Source organism: Oncorhynchus keta, chromosome 28 (assembly GCF_023373465.1).
Source record: "Oncorhynchus keta strain PuntledgeMale-10-30-2019 chromosome 28, Oket_V2, whole genome shotgun sequence".
Lineage (NCBI taxonomy): Eukaryota > Metazoa > Chordata > Actinopteri > Salmoniformes > Salmonidae > Oncorhynchus > Oncorhynchus keta.
Window position 1 is genome coordinate 69,773,445 of NC_068448.1, and position 17,372 is coordinate 69,790,816.

Below are 17,372 nucleotides of genomic sequence, written 5' to 3' on the forward strand. Positions count from 1 at the left end.
ATGTTAAAACCATAGATTAGGGCATCAGTTTTTTCAGTTGACTGATTTCCTTATATGAGCTGTAAAATGTTTGAAATTGTTACGTATTGCGTTTTATATATTTGTTCAGTATAAATGAAATCCATCTGACATGACCCTTTTATTCTAACTGCCTACTAGGGCCATGTCTTTGTCGGTGTCTGAGTGTGTGTTCAGCACTATGCACAAGCAGCCAATCCCTTAACACCCGACTCAAAAATGTTGCTGTCGATCAATGGGTTTAGGCGGCTTTGTGGATTCTGTTAGACGGCTTCTTGGATTTGGAATAAAATGCAGCATTCTCAGGGGACATCATTACCAACCTGGTTTTTCCAAAACAAATATCTGAAATATTTACTGTATCCCTGATACCTTTTTTGATTCTTTTTGTTGTTGTTGTAGCTGTCAGCATTTACCTCATGTTGGGAGTGTATCAGATTGAAAGCAATATGGCTGCGCAGGTCTCTGTATGGATGTTGTCAAACGATATTGTCTTATAGGTGCTTTTAACCAATGTTGGTATGTATATGGAGCTTGATTTCAGCACAGTGTTTCTCAACTATTAGGTCTGTTTAGGCGGGATGACCCCCCTGAGTTTTTATTTTATTTGTATTATTATTATTAACCTATCCACCACCCCCCTCTTCGGAGGACATATCTTGAAAAAAATATGTTTTTACAGCCTTTCTGCTACATATATATCCATGTTACGTACCCATGTTATGTACATGGTAGTTTTATATACAGCACAAACCTGTTTCCTAAACCCTGTTTCTCCCATGTTTCCCCAGTGAAAAGCTGTGTGCCTTCTGCTACAGTGGGGAGAAGAGTTTCCTGGGCCAGGGCGACCTGATGGTGTTCGGCCCCACGCCCGGCTACGTGCCGCTGCACATCCGCAACCGCCGCGGAAGCTCTGAGAAAGACGACGACTACCACGAGGACGACTTCCAAGACGACGACCACGACACCAAGAGCCCGGGGCAGCGCGACAGCGGGAGGGGACTTAAAAAGTAAGTTGCCTTAAATATTGACGTAACGTAGTTTGGTTTACAATGGCCATTCAGCTAGCAGTGTCAATTTCACACTTGCGATTTCATTGTGATGGTGGTGTTTATGATATGTTGGCAATGTTGATTATTTTAGCGGTATTGAGTCTCTTGAAGTCATGTTGAATCTCTCAAGTTCCCATTCACCCAAGAGAAGCAATTTTTTTGGTGAAATGGTGTCAGTACGTTCTATCTAGTCTAGGATGTCATTGGGCCCTAGACACGTCTTAATTTTGAGCTGGGAGGGAAACAGAAATGGCTGCTTGACTCTGTAGACCTAATGACTGTTTTTGGGCTACTGAGACTCTTTGATTTCACCATTGGCATTGATTTTGCTGGAGAGAAAATGATAGCTGAAATTATACCTGGGAAAGTGGGTCTACTTTTCTCCAGAATTGAGTGGGATAGTTGTGGGGTGGACGCAACACATGTTGGCTGCTGTCCAATGTTACCAGGATGTGCTGTGTAATAACCTTGATGACCTTTGAACCCTGGTAAGTGGTCAAAACTAAACTGGCAGACGTCTAATTACAGTGCCTTCGGAAAGTATTCAGATCCCTTGACCTTTTCCACATTTTGTTACATTTAATCAATCAATTAGAATAAGGCTATAATGTATTTATACACAATACCCCATAATGACAAAGCAAAAACATGTTTTCAGAAATGTTATTTAATTTATTACAAATAAACTGAAATTACACATTTACATAAGTATTCAGACGCTTTACTAAGTACTTTGAAGCACCTTTTGGCAGCGATTACGGTATCGAGTCTTCTTGGGTATGACCCTACAAGCTTGCCACACCTGTATTTGGGGAGTTTCTCCATTGCTTCTCTGCAGATCCTCTCAAACTCTGTCAGGTTTGATGGGGATCATTGCTGCACAGCTATTTTCAGGTCTCCAGAGATTTCAAATAAAAATCTACTAACATTTGATTGGTCACATATTTAGCAGATGTTATTGCGGGTGTAGCGAAATGCTTGTGTTCCTAGCTCCAACAGTATCTAACAATGCACACATCTAAAATAATGGAATTAAGAAATGTATAAATTAGATCAAGCAACGTCGTAGTGGCATTGACTAGAATATAGTGTTTACATATGAGATGAGTAAAGCAGTATGTAAACATTATTAAAGTGGCCAGTGATACCAAGTCAATGTATATAGGGCGCAGCCTCTAAGGTGCAGGGTTGCATAACTGGGTGGAAGCTGGTTAGTGATGGCTATTTAACAGTCTGATGGCCTTGAGAAGGAAGCTGTTTTTCAGTCTTGGTCCCAGCTTTGATGCACCAGAACTGACCTTGCCTTCTGGATGAACAGGCCATGGCTTTTGTGGTCGATGTCCTTGATGATTTTCCTGTGACATCGGGTGCTGTAGGTGTCCTGGAGGGCAGGTAGTTTACCCCCGGCGATGCGTTGGGAAAACCACACCACCTCTGGAGAGCCCTGTGGTTGCGGGCGGCGCAGGTGCCGTACCAGGTGGGGACACAGCTAGACAGGATGCTCTCAATTGTGCGTCTGTAAAAGTTTTAGAGGCCAAGACAAATTTATTCAGCCTCCTGAGGTTGAAGAGGTGCTGTTTCACCTTTTTCACCATCGTCTCTGTGGGTGGACCATTTCAGATCGTCAGTGATGTGTACGCAGAGAAACTTGAAGTGTTCCACCTTCTCCACTGTGGTCCCATTGATGTGACTTAAGGGCGTGCTCCCTCTGCTGTTTCCTGAAGTCCACAATCATCTCCTTTGTTTTGTTGACGTTGAGTGCGGTTATTTTCGTGGCACCACTGTCCCAGGGCCCTCCCATCCTCCCTGTAGGCTGTCTTGTCATTGTTGGTAATCAGGCCTACTACTGTTGTTGCCTGCAAACTTGATGATTGAGTTGGAGGTGAGCGAGGCCACGCAGTCATGGGTGAACAAGGAGTACAGGCGGGGGCTGAGCACGCACCCTTGTGGGGCCCCTGTGTTGAGGATCAGTGAAGTGGTGTTTCCTACCTTCACCACCTGGGGGCAGCCCTTCAGGACTCAGTTGCACATGGTGGGGTTCAGACCCAGGGCCTCAAGCTTAATGATGAGCTTGGATAGTACTATGGTGTTGATGCTGAGCTATAGTCAATGAACAGCATTCTTACTTGGGTATTCCTCCAGGGGCGGCAGCGTAGCCTAGTGGTTAGAGCGTTGGACTAGTGACCGAAAGGTTGCGAGTTCAAACCCCCTGAACAGGCAGTTAACCCACTGTTCCCAGGCCGTCATTGACAATAAGAATATGTTCTTAACTGACTTGCCTGGTTAAATAAAGGTTAAAAAAAATAATAATAATAAAAAAGATAGGAAAGGGCAGTGTGCAGTGCGAAGGCGATTGCAAAGTCTGTTGTTCTATTGGGGCGGTATGCACATTTAAGTGTGTCTAGGGTGTCCGGTAAGGTAGAGGTTTCTCAAAGCACTTCATGATGACAGAAGTGAGGGCTATGGGGTGATAGTCACTGAGTTCAGTTTGCTTTCTTGGATACATGAACAATGGTGGACATCTTGAAGCAAGTGGGGACAGCAGTCTGGGATAGGGAGAGTTTGAATATTTCCGTAAACACGCCAGCCAGCTGGTGTGCGCATGCTCTGAGGATGCGGCTAGGGATGCCGTCTGGGCCGGCAGCCTTGCAATGGGTTAAAACACTTAATTGTCTTACTCACGTGGGCCATGGAGAAGGAGAGCCCACAGTCCTTGGTAGCGGGCCGCGTCTGTGGCACTGTTATCCTCAAAGCGGACAGAGGTGTTTAGCTTTCAGGCCAAAGAGTTATATCTTGGTGTCATCAGTCCAGAGAATCTAGTTTCTCATGGTCTGAGAGTATTTAGGTGCCTTTGGGCAAACTCCATCGGCCTGTCGTGCCTTTTACTGAGGAGTTTCTTTCGTCTGGCCACTCTGCAATAAAGGCCTGAGTTGGTGGAGTGCTGCAGAGATGGTTGTTCTTCTGCAAGGTCAGGTTCTTTGTGTCACGTGTGCTCCCTCTCCGGCCTCTAGGTCACCAGGCTGCTCGTTATGGTGCACACCTGTCACCATCGTTACTCTCACCTGGACTCTATCACTTCCCTGATTACCTATACCTTTGTCATTGTATGTATGTATTCTTTTTTAAATATTATTTTTTACAACAAATCAGACATTGAATATCTCTTTAAGCATGGTCAAGTTAATAATTATGCTGTGGATTATGTATTCAATTACCCACACACATTAAACAGTCATTTTTTTGAGCTGCAGGACAGGAATGAAATTGCTCAGGGATGTTACGAATAGGCCATTGGTGATTTTAAAACGGCTATAGAGTTCAATGTGTGTGATGTGGAAAACTGAGGTTGGATCAACATTGAAGTGACTCCACAAAAATGACCTAAATTACAGAGTGAAAAGAAGAGAACAATTTTACAGAATATAAACTATTCTAAAACATGCATCTTGTATGCTACAAGGCACTAAAGTAATACTGCAACAACATAACAGACACAGCCATTTTGGCTTAAATGCAAAGCCTCATTATTGGGGCAAATCTAACACATCATTGAGTAACTGCTTCCTGGTTTTCAGGCGTGGTGGTGGCTGCATCAGGGTATGGGTGTGCTTGACATTAGTGAAACTGGGAAGTTTTTTCAGGATAAAAAGAAATGGGATGCAGCTAAGCACAGGCAAAATCCTAGAGGAAAACCTGCTTCAGTCTGCTTTACACCAGACACTGGTAGAGGAATTCACTTTTCAGCTCCACAATGACCTACAACACAGGGACAAATCTACACTGGAATTCCTATCCAAAAAGACGGTGAATGTTCCTGAGTGGGGAAGTTAGTTATATCTGCTTGAATATCTATGGCAAGACTTGAATTGCTGTCTTGCCATTATCACCAACATCTTGAGAGCTTGAACAATTTTAAAATAATAATGGGCAAATTTTGCACGATCCAGGTGTGCGAACTAGGGTTGGGCGATATATCGAATTAAGTTGATTAATTTGTTTTTGCACCATATTCCAAATGCCTGTATTGCAGAATATTTGTTTTGTTTTTGTTTTTATGAACATTTGTCCGCTTGTTCTCATGTTGGTCTCGTTCGCTCCTTCTGTGCTGTGCACCTTCCCATTTACACCAGAGTTCTGTCTATAATGATGAGATGCTCATGTCTCCGCCCTAAAAATGGGAGTCGTAGTCCCAAAGACATGCGACAAGTTTAGGTTAAAAATAAGTGCAGAGAAACGCATTGGGCTTATTTTGGCGAGAGTGAAGCCTCTCGTTTCGCCTCTTTCTACCATGCCCCTCCCACTCACAACTTCCTCTCTGACATCCGGTTTCAACTTGCTATTTGAGGTTTGGTCCATCTGAATCGGTCATGTGAACAACGTAACACATGGATACCATTATTTTACTGTAATAGAGAAGTTGACCTTCGATCCATACCCCCGTACATGTTTAAACTCTTCAAATGTTGAGCAGACCAGAGACACTACTAAAACGACTGCACCAATGAACTTTCATTCTGGAAAAGTAATGCTCAGTTTGTCGCGTGAGCTTTACTGTCCACGTGTCACTAGCAGCATTTTTGTCAAATAAAGATTGTTATACTAGCTGTTTGGTCTGTGTTTTATAAACGTGCAATTCGCATAAAACCTTTTAAGGAATTTACAACTCATTTTCATTCTGAGAAATAAGGCAGGCCACTTGATTTCAACATCTGAACAAAGTGGACAGGCTAGCATGCTGTTCAAACAGTTGGAGGCCGACAGAACAATTCAACTGTTTTACCTTGTTGCTGAATTCAGAGCTGGTGAAATTTGACCTCGATCCAAGTTGGCTGAACTGAAATAAAAATATTAGCTGGCTGCTCACTAGCACTTGGGCTTGTGCTTGAGACATTGTTTATGGGACCAATGTTAATTTTCTATAGTGCCAGCTGTATTATTAGTGAATGTGCATGGTTCTGGTTAAATTGAACAAAAAGGCAATTTTTATAGACTGCCCTGAAAGCCAGAAGAGTGATTATTGAGGGAAAAAAAGCAGGTACAACTATTTAGATAAAATAATTCAATTATTAGTGGGTCTTATGCTTGTGGAAGGCGTATATTCAGCCAAGGTATAATTTCACAATCTTTGAATTCATTAACTTATTGCTGACTGTGTTTTAAATAGTGGATTTTACCTTTAATTGTACAACCAAGCTTATTTAGAGAGAGCATTTAAAAAATGTATATATATATCGTGGATCGCCCATAAGTTTGGAGAAAAAAAAGGTTTTATTGATTCGGGGAGCTGAACATTTATGCAATTACTATTTTAGTTCATTTCTATTAAACTTAAAATCATGTTATTTCCTCTTCCACTTTGACATTAGAGTATTTTGTGTAGATTTGCTGACAAAAAGTTATTACATCAATATGAATCCCACTTTGTAACACAAAACGTGACGAAATCAAAGAGGTCTGAATACTTTTGCAAGGCACTATCTACCTCTTGGTGATGGAATGTGATTTGTAAATGGTAAATAAATAGTAAGCATATTTGTTATGCTTAAAGATTGAAGACTTCTCCCAGACTCCCACCAGAGAAGCTGCTGGACCTAAAAAAAGTGAAATAATTACTCAAGTGTTCTTCAGGGTCATATATATTAAGCACCAAACAGAAAACTGACTTAAACAGTGAGGGATTATTTGAACTAGTCCAATTAGAAGTGCAATTTTGTTGCCTTGCAAAACCTTTTGCTATGGTTTATTCTAATGAATATTACCAAGGGCTTTGTCGCTCACTGGCTGGAAACAGATTAACCCCTGTGTCCAAGTTTCTCCGTCAAACAAAATGAGCGCTCTCCCCTATTATGCATTGTTTGAGGCTTGGAGAGCGAGGGAAAGAGAGGGAGGAAGAGAGCTGGAGTACCATGACCCAAATAAATAAGCGCATGCTAATGAACCCAGGCGCTAGAATTCAATTTGGGTCAATTAATGTGGTGCCCAATGATTAGTCACTTGATGGAGGGGTAGAGGAGAGAAATCCATGAAGGAAAAGAGAGGATTTTACTGGCAGGCCCTACCAGCTTCTCCAGCCCTGGCCTATGTTTGTTCTGTGTCTATGTTCTCTCTGTCGCTGTTGTCTCAATTCAATTTCAATTCAATTTATGTATTTCTGATCTCTCTCTGTCGATGTTGTATCTGTCGCGCTTCGTTCTCTCTCTGTCAAGTTCTCTTCTCTCTGTCGCGCTTCGTCCTCTCTCCCTGTCAAGTTCTCTTCTCTCTGTCGCGCTTCGTCCTCTCTCCCTGCCAAGTTCTCTTCTCTCTGTTGCGCTTCGTCCTCTCTCCCTGCCAAGTTCTCTTCTCTCTGTCGCGCTTCGTCCTCTCTCCTTGCCAAGTTCTCTTCTCTCTGTCGCGCTTCGTCCTCTCTCCCTGCCAAGTTCTCTTCTCTCTGTCAAGTTCTCTTCTCTCTGTCGCGCTTCGTCCTCTCTCCCTGCCAAGTTCTCTTCTCTCTGTCGCGCTTCGTCCTCTCTCCCTGCCAAGTTCTCTTCTCTCTGTCGCGCTTCGTCCTCTCTCCCTGTCAAGTTCTCTTCTCTCTGTCGCGCTTCGTCCTCTCTCCCTGTCAAGTTCTCTTCTCTCTGTCGCGCTTCGTCCTCTCTCCCTGCCAAGTTCTCTTCTCTCTGTCGCACTTCGTCCTCTCTCCCTGTCAAGTTCTCTTCTCTCTGTCGCGCTTCGTCCTCTCTCCCTGTCAAGTTCTCTTCTCTCTGTCGCGCTTCGTCCTCTCTCCCTGCCAAGTTCTCTTCTCTCTGTCGCGCTTCGTCCTCTCTCCCTGCCAAGTTCTCTTCTCTCTGTCGCGCTTCGTCCTCTCTCCCTGTCAAGTTCTCTTCTCTCTGTCGCGTCCTCTCTCCCTCGTCTCTCTCCTGTCAAGTTCTCTTCTCTCTGTCGCGCTTCGTCCTCTCTCCCTGCCAAGTTCTCTTCTCTCTGTCGCGCTTCGTCCTCTCTCCCTGCCAAGTTCTCTTCTCTCTGTCGCGCTTCGTCCTCTCTCCCTGTCAAGTTCTCTTCTCTCTGTCGCGCTTCGTCCTCTCTCCCTGCCAAGTTCTCTTCTCTCTGTCGCGCTTCGTCCTCTCTCCCTGTCAAGTTCTCTTCTCTCTGTCGCGCTTCGTCCTCTCTCCCTGTCAAGTTCTCTTCTCTCTGTCGCGCTTCGTCCTCTCTCCCTGCCAAGTTCTCTTCTCTCTGTCGCGCTTCGTCCTCTCTCCCTGCCAAGTTCTCTTCTCTCTGTCGCGCTTCGTCCTCTCTCCCTGCCTAGTTCTCTTCTCTCTGTCGCGCTTCGTCCTCTCTCCCTGCCAAGTTCTCTTCTCTCTGTCGCGCTTCGTCCTCTCTCCCTGTCAAGTTCTCTTCTCTCTGTCGCGCTTCGTCCTCTCTCCCTGCCAAGTTCTCTTCTCTCTGTCACCTATCCGCTCACTCATGCTGTCACTATTTTCCCTTGCTAGTTTTTGTTCTTTTCCCATGTTTTTCTTTCTTTCCATGTTTATTTCTCGTTCTCTGTCGCTGCCCCCTTTGTCTCGAAATTCAGTGGGCTTTATTGGCATGGCAAACATAAGTTTACATTGCCAAAGCAAGTGAAATAGACTAGAAACAGAAGGGAAATAAACGATCAAATTACATTCACAAAAGTTTTAAAAAATATATAGACATATAAAATCAAATGTATATATATAGCCCTTATTAGATCAGCTTGTGTTGTACAGAAACCCAGCCTAAAACCCCAAACAGCAAGCAATGCAGGTGTTTTTGAATCACGGTGGCTAGGAAAAACTCCCTAGAAAGGCCAAAACCTAGGAAGAAACCAGGCTATGAGGGGTGGCCAGTCCTCTTCTTGCTGTGCCGGGTGGAGATTATAACAGAACATGGCCAAGATGTTCAAATGTTCATAAATGACCAGCAGGGTGAAATAAGAATAATCATAGTAGTTGTCGAGGATGCAACAGGTCAGCACCTCAGGAGTAAATGTCAGTTGGCTTTTCATAGCCGATCATTGAGAGTATCTCTACCGGTCATGCTGTCTCTAGAGAGTTGAAAACAGCAGGTCTGGGACAGGTAGCACGTCCGGTGAACAGGTCACGGTTCCATAGCCGCAGGCAGAACATTTGAAACTGGAGCAGCAGCACGGCCAGGTGGACTGGGGACAGCAAGGAGTCATCATGCCAGGTAGTCCTGAGGCATGGTCCTAGGTGGCAGGTCCTCCTCCTCCGAGAGAGAGCATACTTAAATTCACACAGGACACCGGATAAGAAATGAGAAATATTCCAGATATAACAGACTGGCCCTAGCCCCCCGACACATAAACTACTGCAGCGTAAATACTGGAGGCTGAGACAGGAGGGGTCAGGAGACACTGTGGCCCCATCCAATGATACCCCCCAGACAGGGCCAAACAGGCAGGATATAACCCCACCCACTTTGCCAAAGCACAGCCCCCCCACCAACTTACCATCCTGAGACGAGGCTGATTAGAGCCCACAAAGATCTCAGCCACTGCACAACCCAAGGTGGGGCGCCAACCCAGACAGGAAGACCACGTCAGTGACTCAACCCACTCAAGTGACGCACCCCTCCTAGGGATGGCATGGAAGAGCACCAGTAAGCCAGTGACTTAGCCCCTGTAATAGGGTTAGAGGGAGAGAATCCCAGTGGAGAGAGGGGAACCCGCCAGGCAGAGGCAGCAAGGGCAGTTCGTTGCTCCAGTGCCTTTCCGTTCACCTTCACACTCCTGGGCCAGACTACACTCAATCATAGGACCTACTGAAGAGATGAGTCTTCAGTAAAGACTTAAAGGTTGAGACCGAGTCTGCATCTCTCACATGGGTAGGCAGACCATTCCATAAAAATGGAGCTCTATAGGAGAAAGCCCTGCCTCCAGCTGTTTGCTTAGAGATTCTAGGGACAGACAGTTAGGAGGCCTGCGTCTTGTGACCGTAGTGTACGCGTAGGTATGTACAGCAGGACCAAGTGGGAAAGATAGGTAGGAGCAAGCCCATGTAATGCTTTGTAGGTTAGCAGTAAAACCTTGAAATCAGCCCTTGCCTTGACAGGAAGCCAGTGTAGAGAGGCTAGCACTGGAGTAATATGATAAAATATTTTTGTTCTAGTCAGGATTCTATCAGCCGTGTTTAGCACTGACTGAAGTTTATTTAGTGCTTTATCCGGGTAGCCGGAAAGTAGAGCATTGCAGTAGTCTAACCTAGAAGTAACAAAAGCATTCATTCATTTTCCTGCATCATTTTTTGGGCAGAAAATGTCTGATTTTTGCAGTGTTACGTAGATGGAATAAAGCTGTCCTTGAAACAGTCTTGATATGTTCGTCAAAAGAGAGATCAGGGTCCAGAGTAACGCAGAGGTCCTTCACAGTTTTATTTGAGACGACTGTACAACCATCAAGATTAATTGTCAGATTCAACAGAAGATCTCTTTTGTTTCTTGTGACGTTGAACAAGCATCTCTGTTTTGGCCGAGTTTAAAAGTAGAACGTTTGCAGCCATCCACTTCCTTTTGTCTGAAACACATGCTTCTAGCGAGGGCAATTTTGGGGCTTCACCATGTTTCATTGAAATGTACAGCTGTGTGTCATCCGCATAGCTGTGAAAGTTAACATTATGTTTTCGAATGACATCCCCAACAGGTAAAGTATATAGTGAAAACGATAGTAGGAACAATGTAATGTAATGTAATGACACTTCAAATGTAATATTATTGGCAATGTTGGAACAATATGTAAATTAGTTGAAGTATGAAAGGGAAAATAAATTAACCGGTAAATATTGGTATTTACAATAGGGCTGCGCGATATGGCCAAAATATATCACAGTATTTAAAAAACAAACATTGGACGGTATGACGGAATAAGAACAGTTTTACATTTGCTTTGAGTGATCCTAGTGTGGCAACACATCCATTCTAAGTGATTTCAATTAGTCTTTTTCCATTCTGATTGTTTTATACTGTTCAGTTCAACTTCAAAACAAATTTCACGCCTTTTTATAATTTCTGCATTTCCGGTAGTGTAAGTACCTAATTTGTAGTCCTTGAGTAAAAGTAAAGATACTTCAATAGAAGTTACTAATGTGAAAGTCACCCAGTAAAATCCTACTTGAGTAATAGTCTAAAAGTATTTGGTTTTAAATGTACTTCAGTATCAAAAGTACATGTAAATGATACAATATACTTATGTATCAAAATTAAAACTAATTTCAAATTCCTTATATTAAGCAAACCAGATGGCACCATTTTCTAGTTTTTAAATCTTTTTTTTTACAGATAGCCAGGGGCACACTCCAACGCTCAGACATAATTTTCAAACAAAGCATTTGTGTTCAGTGAGTCTTCCAGATCAGAGGCAGTAGATGACCAGGGATGTTCTCTTGACAAGTGTGTGAATTTAACAATTGTCCTGTCCTGCTAAGCATTCAAAATGTAATGAGTACTTTTAGGTGTCAGGGAAAATGTGTGGAGTGAAAAGTGCATGCATTTCTTTAGGGATGTAGTGAAGTAAAAGTAACAGTTGTCAAAAATATTAAAGTACAGATATAAAAAAAATACCTTAAGTAGTACTTTATTTTTTACTTAAGTACTTTACACCACTGCTCAATTTAGATAATTTCCACACTGCCACGTAGGGCTGCACGATATGGGCAAATAATCTAGGACTTATATTCAACCAAATGTTGCAATTGCCATTTGATTCGCGAGCAGAACTGTTGGCGTCAGAATGACTATTCTTATTCTATAGTTAGAATATATGGGCACTTTGAATACAGTGTTGTTTGAGATGACAATGAATTAAAATGCCAGGGAGGAGTTATTGTGACAGTGTAGGAACTAAAGTGTTGATAAGTGTTTCCTATGGGAGCCTATTAGCTTTGGCTACATTGCATGGTTTCTCTTGGCTACTTCATGTAGCTAACATATTCTTGCTTTGCATATTCATCTTTGATTTAGAAGATACTGTTGTACAAATAACATGCTGATTTTAGGTCTACACCATCACTGGTGTTATCCAGCTGTATTGGCTAGCTACGTTTGCTCTTACTCAGTACATTTATTAGCTAGCTAGCTATTAGCATCTCACAAGATTTAGGCCAACCTGCTAAGAAAAGACAAACGACCTGTTTCCTGATGTAAGAAACACAAACTAATAGTGTCATTATAGAACACTAGTGAATTTATATTAAGAAGCAAAGTGAAAACAGCATCGTTGTCATTAACATTGTTGCATGTGCTGCATTGACCAGGCAGACTGAACGCAAGTGTTACGTGGTTGAGGAACATCAAATGCGCTTCTTGAATGACGGGGGCGTGGCTAGGTCTGTGTGGAAAGTGGCATGGAGAGAAAGAGTGGAGAGAGAGAGAGAGAGATGACTCAGGTATCAAAGTAAACTATAAAAATTGACATTACACATGGCGTATCACATTTAGCAAACCAAACATTCAAATACCTTTATAGTAGGTAAAGTAAAAACCCAAACCAGTCCCTGCATCAATACCGGTGTATCATAAAATACCGCCCAGCCCTAATTTACAATGGTGTTTGTCCTCCACTAGTTGCCCTTTTCTTGTGGCAACAAATCTGTCTGCGGTGGTGGAACACTGGAATTTCACCTACAATGCCTTGCAAAAGTATTCGAGCTTTGGTGTTTTTCCTGTTTTGTTGCATTACAACCTGTAATTTAAATAGATTTTTATTTGGATTTCATGTAATATACACAAAATAGTCCAAATTGGTGAAGTGAAATGAAAAAAATAACTTCTTTTGAAAAACTTAAAAAAATGTTGTGTGCATACAGTTGAAGTCAGAAGTTTACCTACACCTTAGCCAAATACATTTCAACTCAGTTTTTCACAATTCCTGACATTTAATCCAAGTAAATATTTCCTCTCTCAGGTCAGTTAGGATCACCACTTTACTTTAAGAATGTGAAATGTCAGAATAATAGTAGAGTGATTTTATTTCGGCTTTTATTTCTTTCATCACGTTTACTACATACACTGAATTAGTATTTTGTAGCATTGCTTTTAAATTGTTTAACAAAGGTCAATCGTTTCAGGTAGCCTTCTACAAGCTTCCCACAATAAGTTGGGTGAATTTTGGCCCATTCCTCCTGACAGAGCTGGTGTAACTGAGTCAGATTTGCAGGCCTCCTTGATCGCAAACGCTTTTTCAGTTCATCCCACAAATGTTCTATAGGATTGAGGTCAGGGCTTTGTGATGGCTACTGCAATACCTTGACTTTGTTGTCCTTATTTTCCCACAACTTTGGTATGCTTGGGGTCATTGTCCATTTGGAAGACCCATTTGCGATCAAGCTTTAACTTCCTGACTGATGTCTTGAGATATTGCAATATATCCACATTATTTTCCTTCCTCATGATGCCATCTATTTTGTGAAGTGCACCAGTCCCTCCTGTAGCAAAGCACCCCCACAACATGATGCTCCACCCCCGTGCTTCACATTTGGGATGGTGTTCTTTGGCTTGCAAGCCTCCCCCTTTTTCCTCCAAACATAACAATGGTCATTATGGCCAAAGAGTTATATTTTTGTTTCATCAGACCAGATGACATTTCTCCAAAGTACGATCTTTGTCCCTATGTCCAGTTGCAAACCGTAGTCTGGCTTTTTTTTATGGCGGTTTTGGAACAGTGGCTTCTTCCTTGCTGAGTGGCCTTTCAGGTTACGTCGATATAGGACTCTCTTTACTGTGGATATAGATACTTTTGTACCTGTTTCCTCCAGCATCTTCACAAGGTCCTTTGCTGTTGTTCTGGGATCGATTTGCACTTTTTGCACAAAAGAACCTGTCTCATTCCTGAGCGGTTAGACAGCTGCGTGGTCCCATGGTGTTTTTGCTTGCGTACTGTTGTTTGTACAGATGAACGTGATACCTTCGGAAATTGTTCCCAAGGATGAACCAGACTTGTGGAGGTCTACAATTTTTTTTCTGAGGTCTTGGCTGATTTCTTTAGATTTTCCCATGTCAAGCAAAGAGGCACCGAGTTTGAAGGTAGGCCTTGAAATACATTCACAGTAACACCTCCGATTGACTCAAATGATGTCAATTAAAAGTTTCTAAAGCCATGACATAATTTTCTGGAATTTTCCAAGCTGTTTAAAGGCAGTCAACTTAGTGTATGTAATCTTCTGACCCACTGGAATTGTGATACAGTGAATTATAACTGAAATAATCTGTCTGTAAACAATTGTTGGGAGAATTTATTTTGTCATGCACAAAGTAGATGTCCTAACCGACTTACCATAACGTAGTATGTTAATTAACAAGAAATTTGCGGAGTGGTTGAAAAATGAGTTTTAATGACTCCAACCTAAGTGTATGTAAACTTCTGACTTCAACTGTATGCATTCACCCCCTTTACTATGAAGCCACAAAATAAGTTCTGGTGTAACCAATTACCTTCAGAAGTCACATAATTAGTTAAATAGATTGCACACAGGTGAACGTCATTTAAGTGTCACATGAAGTGTCACATGATCTCAGTGTAGATATACACACCTGTTCTGAAAGGCCCCTGAAAGGCCCCAGAGTCTGCAACACCACTCAGCAAAGGGCACCACCAAGCAAGCGGCACCATGAAGACCAAGGAGCTCTCCAAACAGGCCAGGGACAAAGTTGTGGAGAAGTAGAGATCAGGGTTTATTTATAAAAAATATATAAACTTTGAACATCCTGTGCAGCACCATTAAATCCATTATTAAGAAATGGAAAGAATATAGCACCACAACAAACCTGCCAAGAGAGGGCCTCCCACTAAAACTCAGACCAGGCAAGGAGGGCATTAATCAGAGGCAACAAAGAGACCAAAGATAACCCTGAAGGAACTCCAATCTCAGCTGTGGAGCTTTGCAGTATCTGTTCATAGGACTACATAATGCCGTACACTCCACAGAACTGGGCTTTCCGGAAGAGGGGCCAGAAAAAGGCGTTGCTTAATGAAAAAAATAAGCAAACACATTTGGTGTGTTTGCCCCGAGAACACCATCCCCACATCACCCCGAGAAAACCATCCCCACAGTGAATCATTGTGGTGGCAGCATCATGCTGTGGAGATGTTTTTAATCAGCAGGGACTGGGAAACTGGTCAGAATTTAGGGGTTTACTGTTATGGCCCAGGACTGACAGTATCTGTGCAGAAGATCTTGGTGCTGCTGTGGGGCCTCAGTGGTTGGGGACAGAAGCAACAGATCATCAGCAAACAGTAGACATTTGACTTCAGATTCTAGTAGGGTGAGGCTGGATGCTGCTGACTGTTCTTGTGCCCTCGCCAATTTGTTGATATATATATGTTGAAGTGGGTGGGGCTCAAGTTGCATCCCTGTCTCACCCCACGGCCCTGTGGAAAGATATGTATTTTGCTAATTTTAACCGCACAATTGTTGTTTGTGTACATGGATTCTATAATGTTGTATGTTTTTCCCCCAACACTTCCCCCAACACACTTTTTGAATTTGTTCAGCAGACTCTCATGCCAAGTTGAATCGAAAGCTTTTTTGAAATCAATAAAGCAAGAGAAGACTTTGCCTTTGTTTGTTAATTAGGGTGCCCGGGTGAGTACGTGATCTGTTGTACGGTAATTTGTGATATGCCATTTTTGGCCGATATCCAATATTTTCCCTGCCAAAAAACCCAATACCGATTTATTTAAAATTTCTGCGGCCTTTTAAGCATTCTAGCACAGTTAAATAGTTAACACACACACGGACACAGCCGTCTAAGGCACTGCATCTCAGTGCAAGAGGCATCACTACAGTCCCTGGTTCGAATCCAGGCTGTATCACATCCGTCCGTGATTGGGAGTCCCATAGGGCGGCGCACAATTGGCCCAGCGTCGTCCGGGCCGTCATTGTAAATAAGAATTTGTTCTTAACTGACTAGCCTAGTTAAATAAAGGTTACACACACACAACACTGACCAAAAAGTTCATTTCTTGTCGTTTTACGTATGTCCCCATTACCAGTGAAACATGATCAAAACCTATTTCTTTCACTTATACTTGCTGTGCTGTTTCGTTGTTTCATTCTCAACCAGGTTTTCTATGGAATGCCGTTTGGGTCGTTGCGTGTCAAACAACACTATTGAACCAATCAGGACCTGAATATGACTACACATAATAACATAATAATTTATACATGTTCATACATTTTTTACATTGTTATTACACATTGATTACACTATCACTTATATTTCATATGTCACAACGATTCATCGATACGTATGCTATGATGCTGGTGAAGTTGTCTCGCACACCTACAGTGCTGGTCATAAAAAAGCTAGCTAGCTCATGGATGCAAACAATGTAGTTCTTCCCCCAAAAACATTGCAAAACGACAATCTGTTTCAGTAGCTATAGTTAACTAGCTAAGTATTTAGCTAGGTGTCATCATCTAAAATAACCGTAATTTATAAGACAGTTTTTATTTGATTAATGGTGGTCGAACCCATCTATGTGAACTTAGCCACAATAAGGATTAGCCACAACAGCGGACTTTGCAGTTGGCCTTCAAAATAAAAGTATGGTATAATTCCACTTTTTGTATTAATTTGCATCACTGTCAATGACATACTTTAATTTTGAATCAAACGGCAAATTCCACTATTGTGCCTAATCCTTATTGTGACGAGCTTCACAACACGGTTTGGTCGAGCCTCGCTAACCAGATGAAGCTAGCTGGCTACTTATAATGTTAGCTTTGGGCAACAGGGTTAAGTAGCTGGCAATATCAACAGGCGAACAACAAGTGGCAACATCGCTAATTCACAAATTCACAAGGATTCCTAAATCATTACTAAGAATAATGAAAATGACTGCAGTTTCTATTGTTTTCAGACTGGTTGTATTGGTGCTAGCTAGCTACCCCAGAAGTTGCGGTTGAACAAATGCTACCATCGCTGCCGGTGTTTGCTTGTTTGCAGACGTTTTTGTACAGCTTTGACCGTGCTACTGTATCTTTTTTTGACAAGCAAAGACCCAAATGGCTTTCCATAGTGTGTATTTCGTGAAGCTAATAGCAGTGACACTATTACTGTGTAACTCCGGCAGGACAACATCTGAAAAATAGAGCGCTTGGTAGTGTGTACCGGTGCTCGACCAGTCGGCGAAAGCCAACATCACCCAAGACAGAGGAAGATTGATTGTCAAGGGCAATGAGTTCCATTAGTGGATTTTGCCTTTGAGTTGTCTCGCTTAAATTTTCTTACTCATTCAAATGCCAGCTGGACTTGTTGACTGCTCGATCCACACAGCAGACATTGTGGGCG

The 17,372-nt window shown here is 42.5% G+C and overlaps 1 protein-coding gene across 1 annotated transcript in view; it reads left to right on the plus strand.

Annotated features, from left to right (window-relative positions):
• Positions 1–17,372, plus strand: part of kmt2ca (lysine (K)-specific methyltransferase 2Ca) — a 297,312-nt gene that overhangs the window by 110,430 nt on the left and 169,510 nt on the right. The window contains exon 5 of the mRNA XM_052484247.1: positions 810–1,028. Coding sequence (XP_052340207.1) covers positions 810–1,028 — 219 coding nt within the window. The remainder of the gene's footprint in view (positions 1–809; positions 1,029–17,372) is intronic.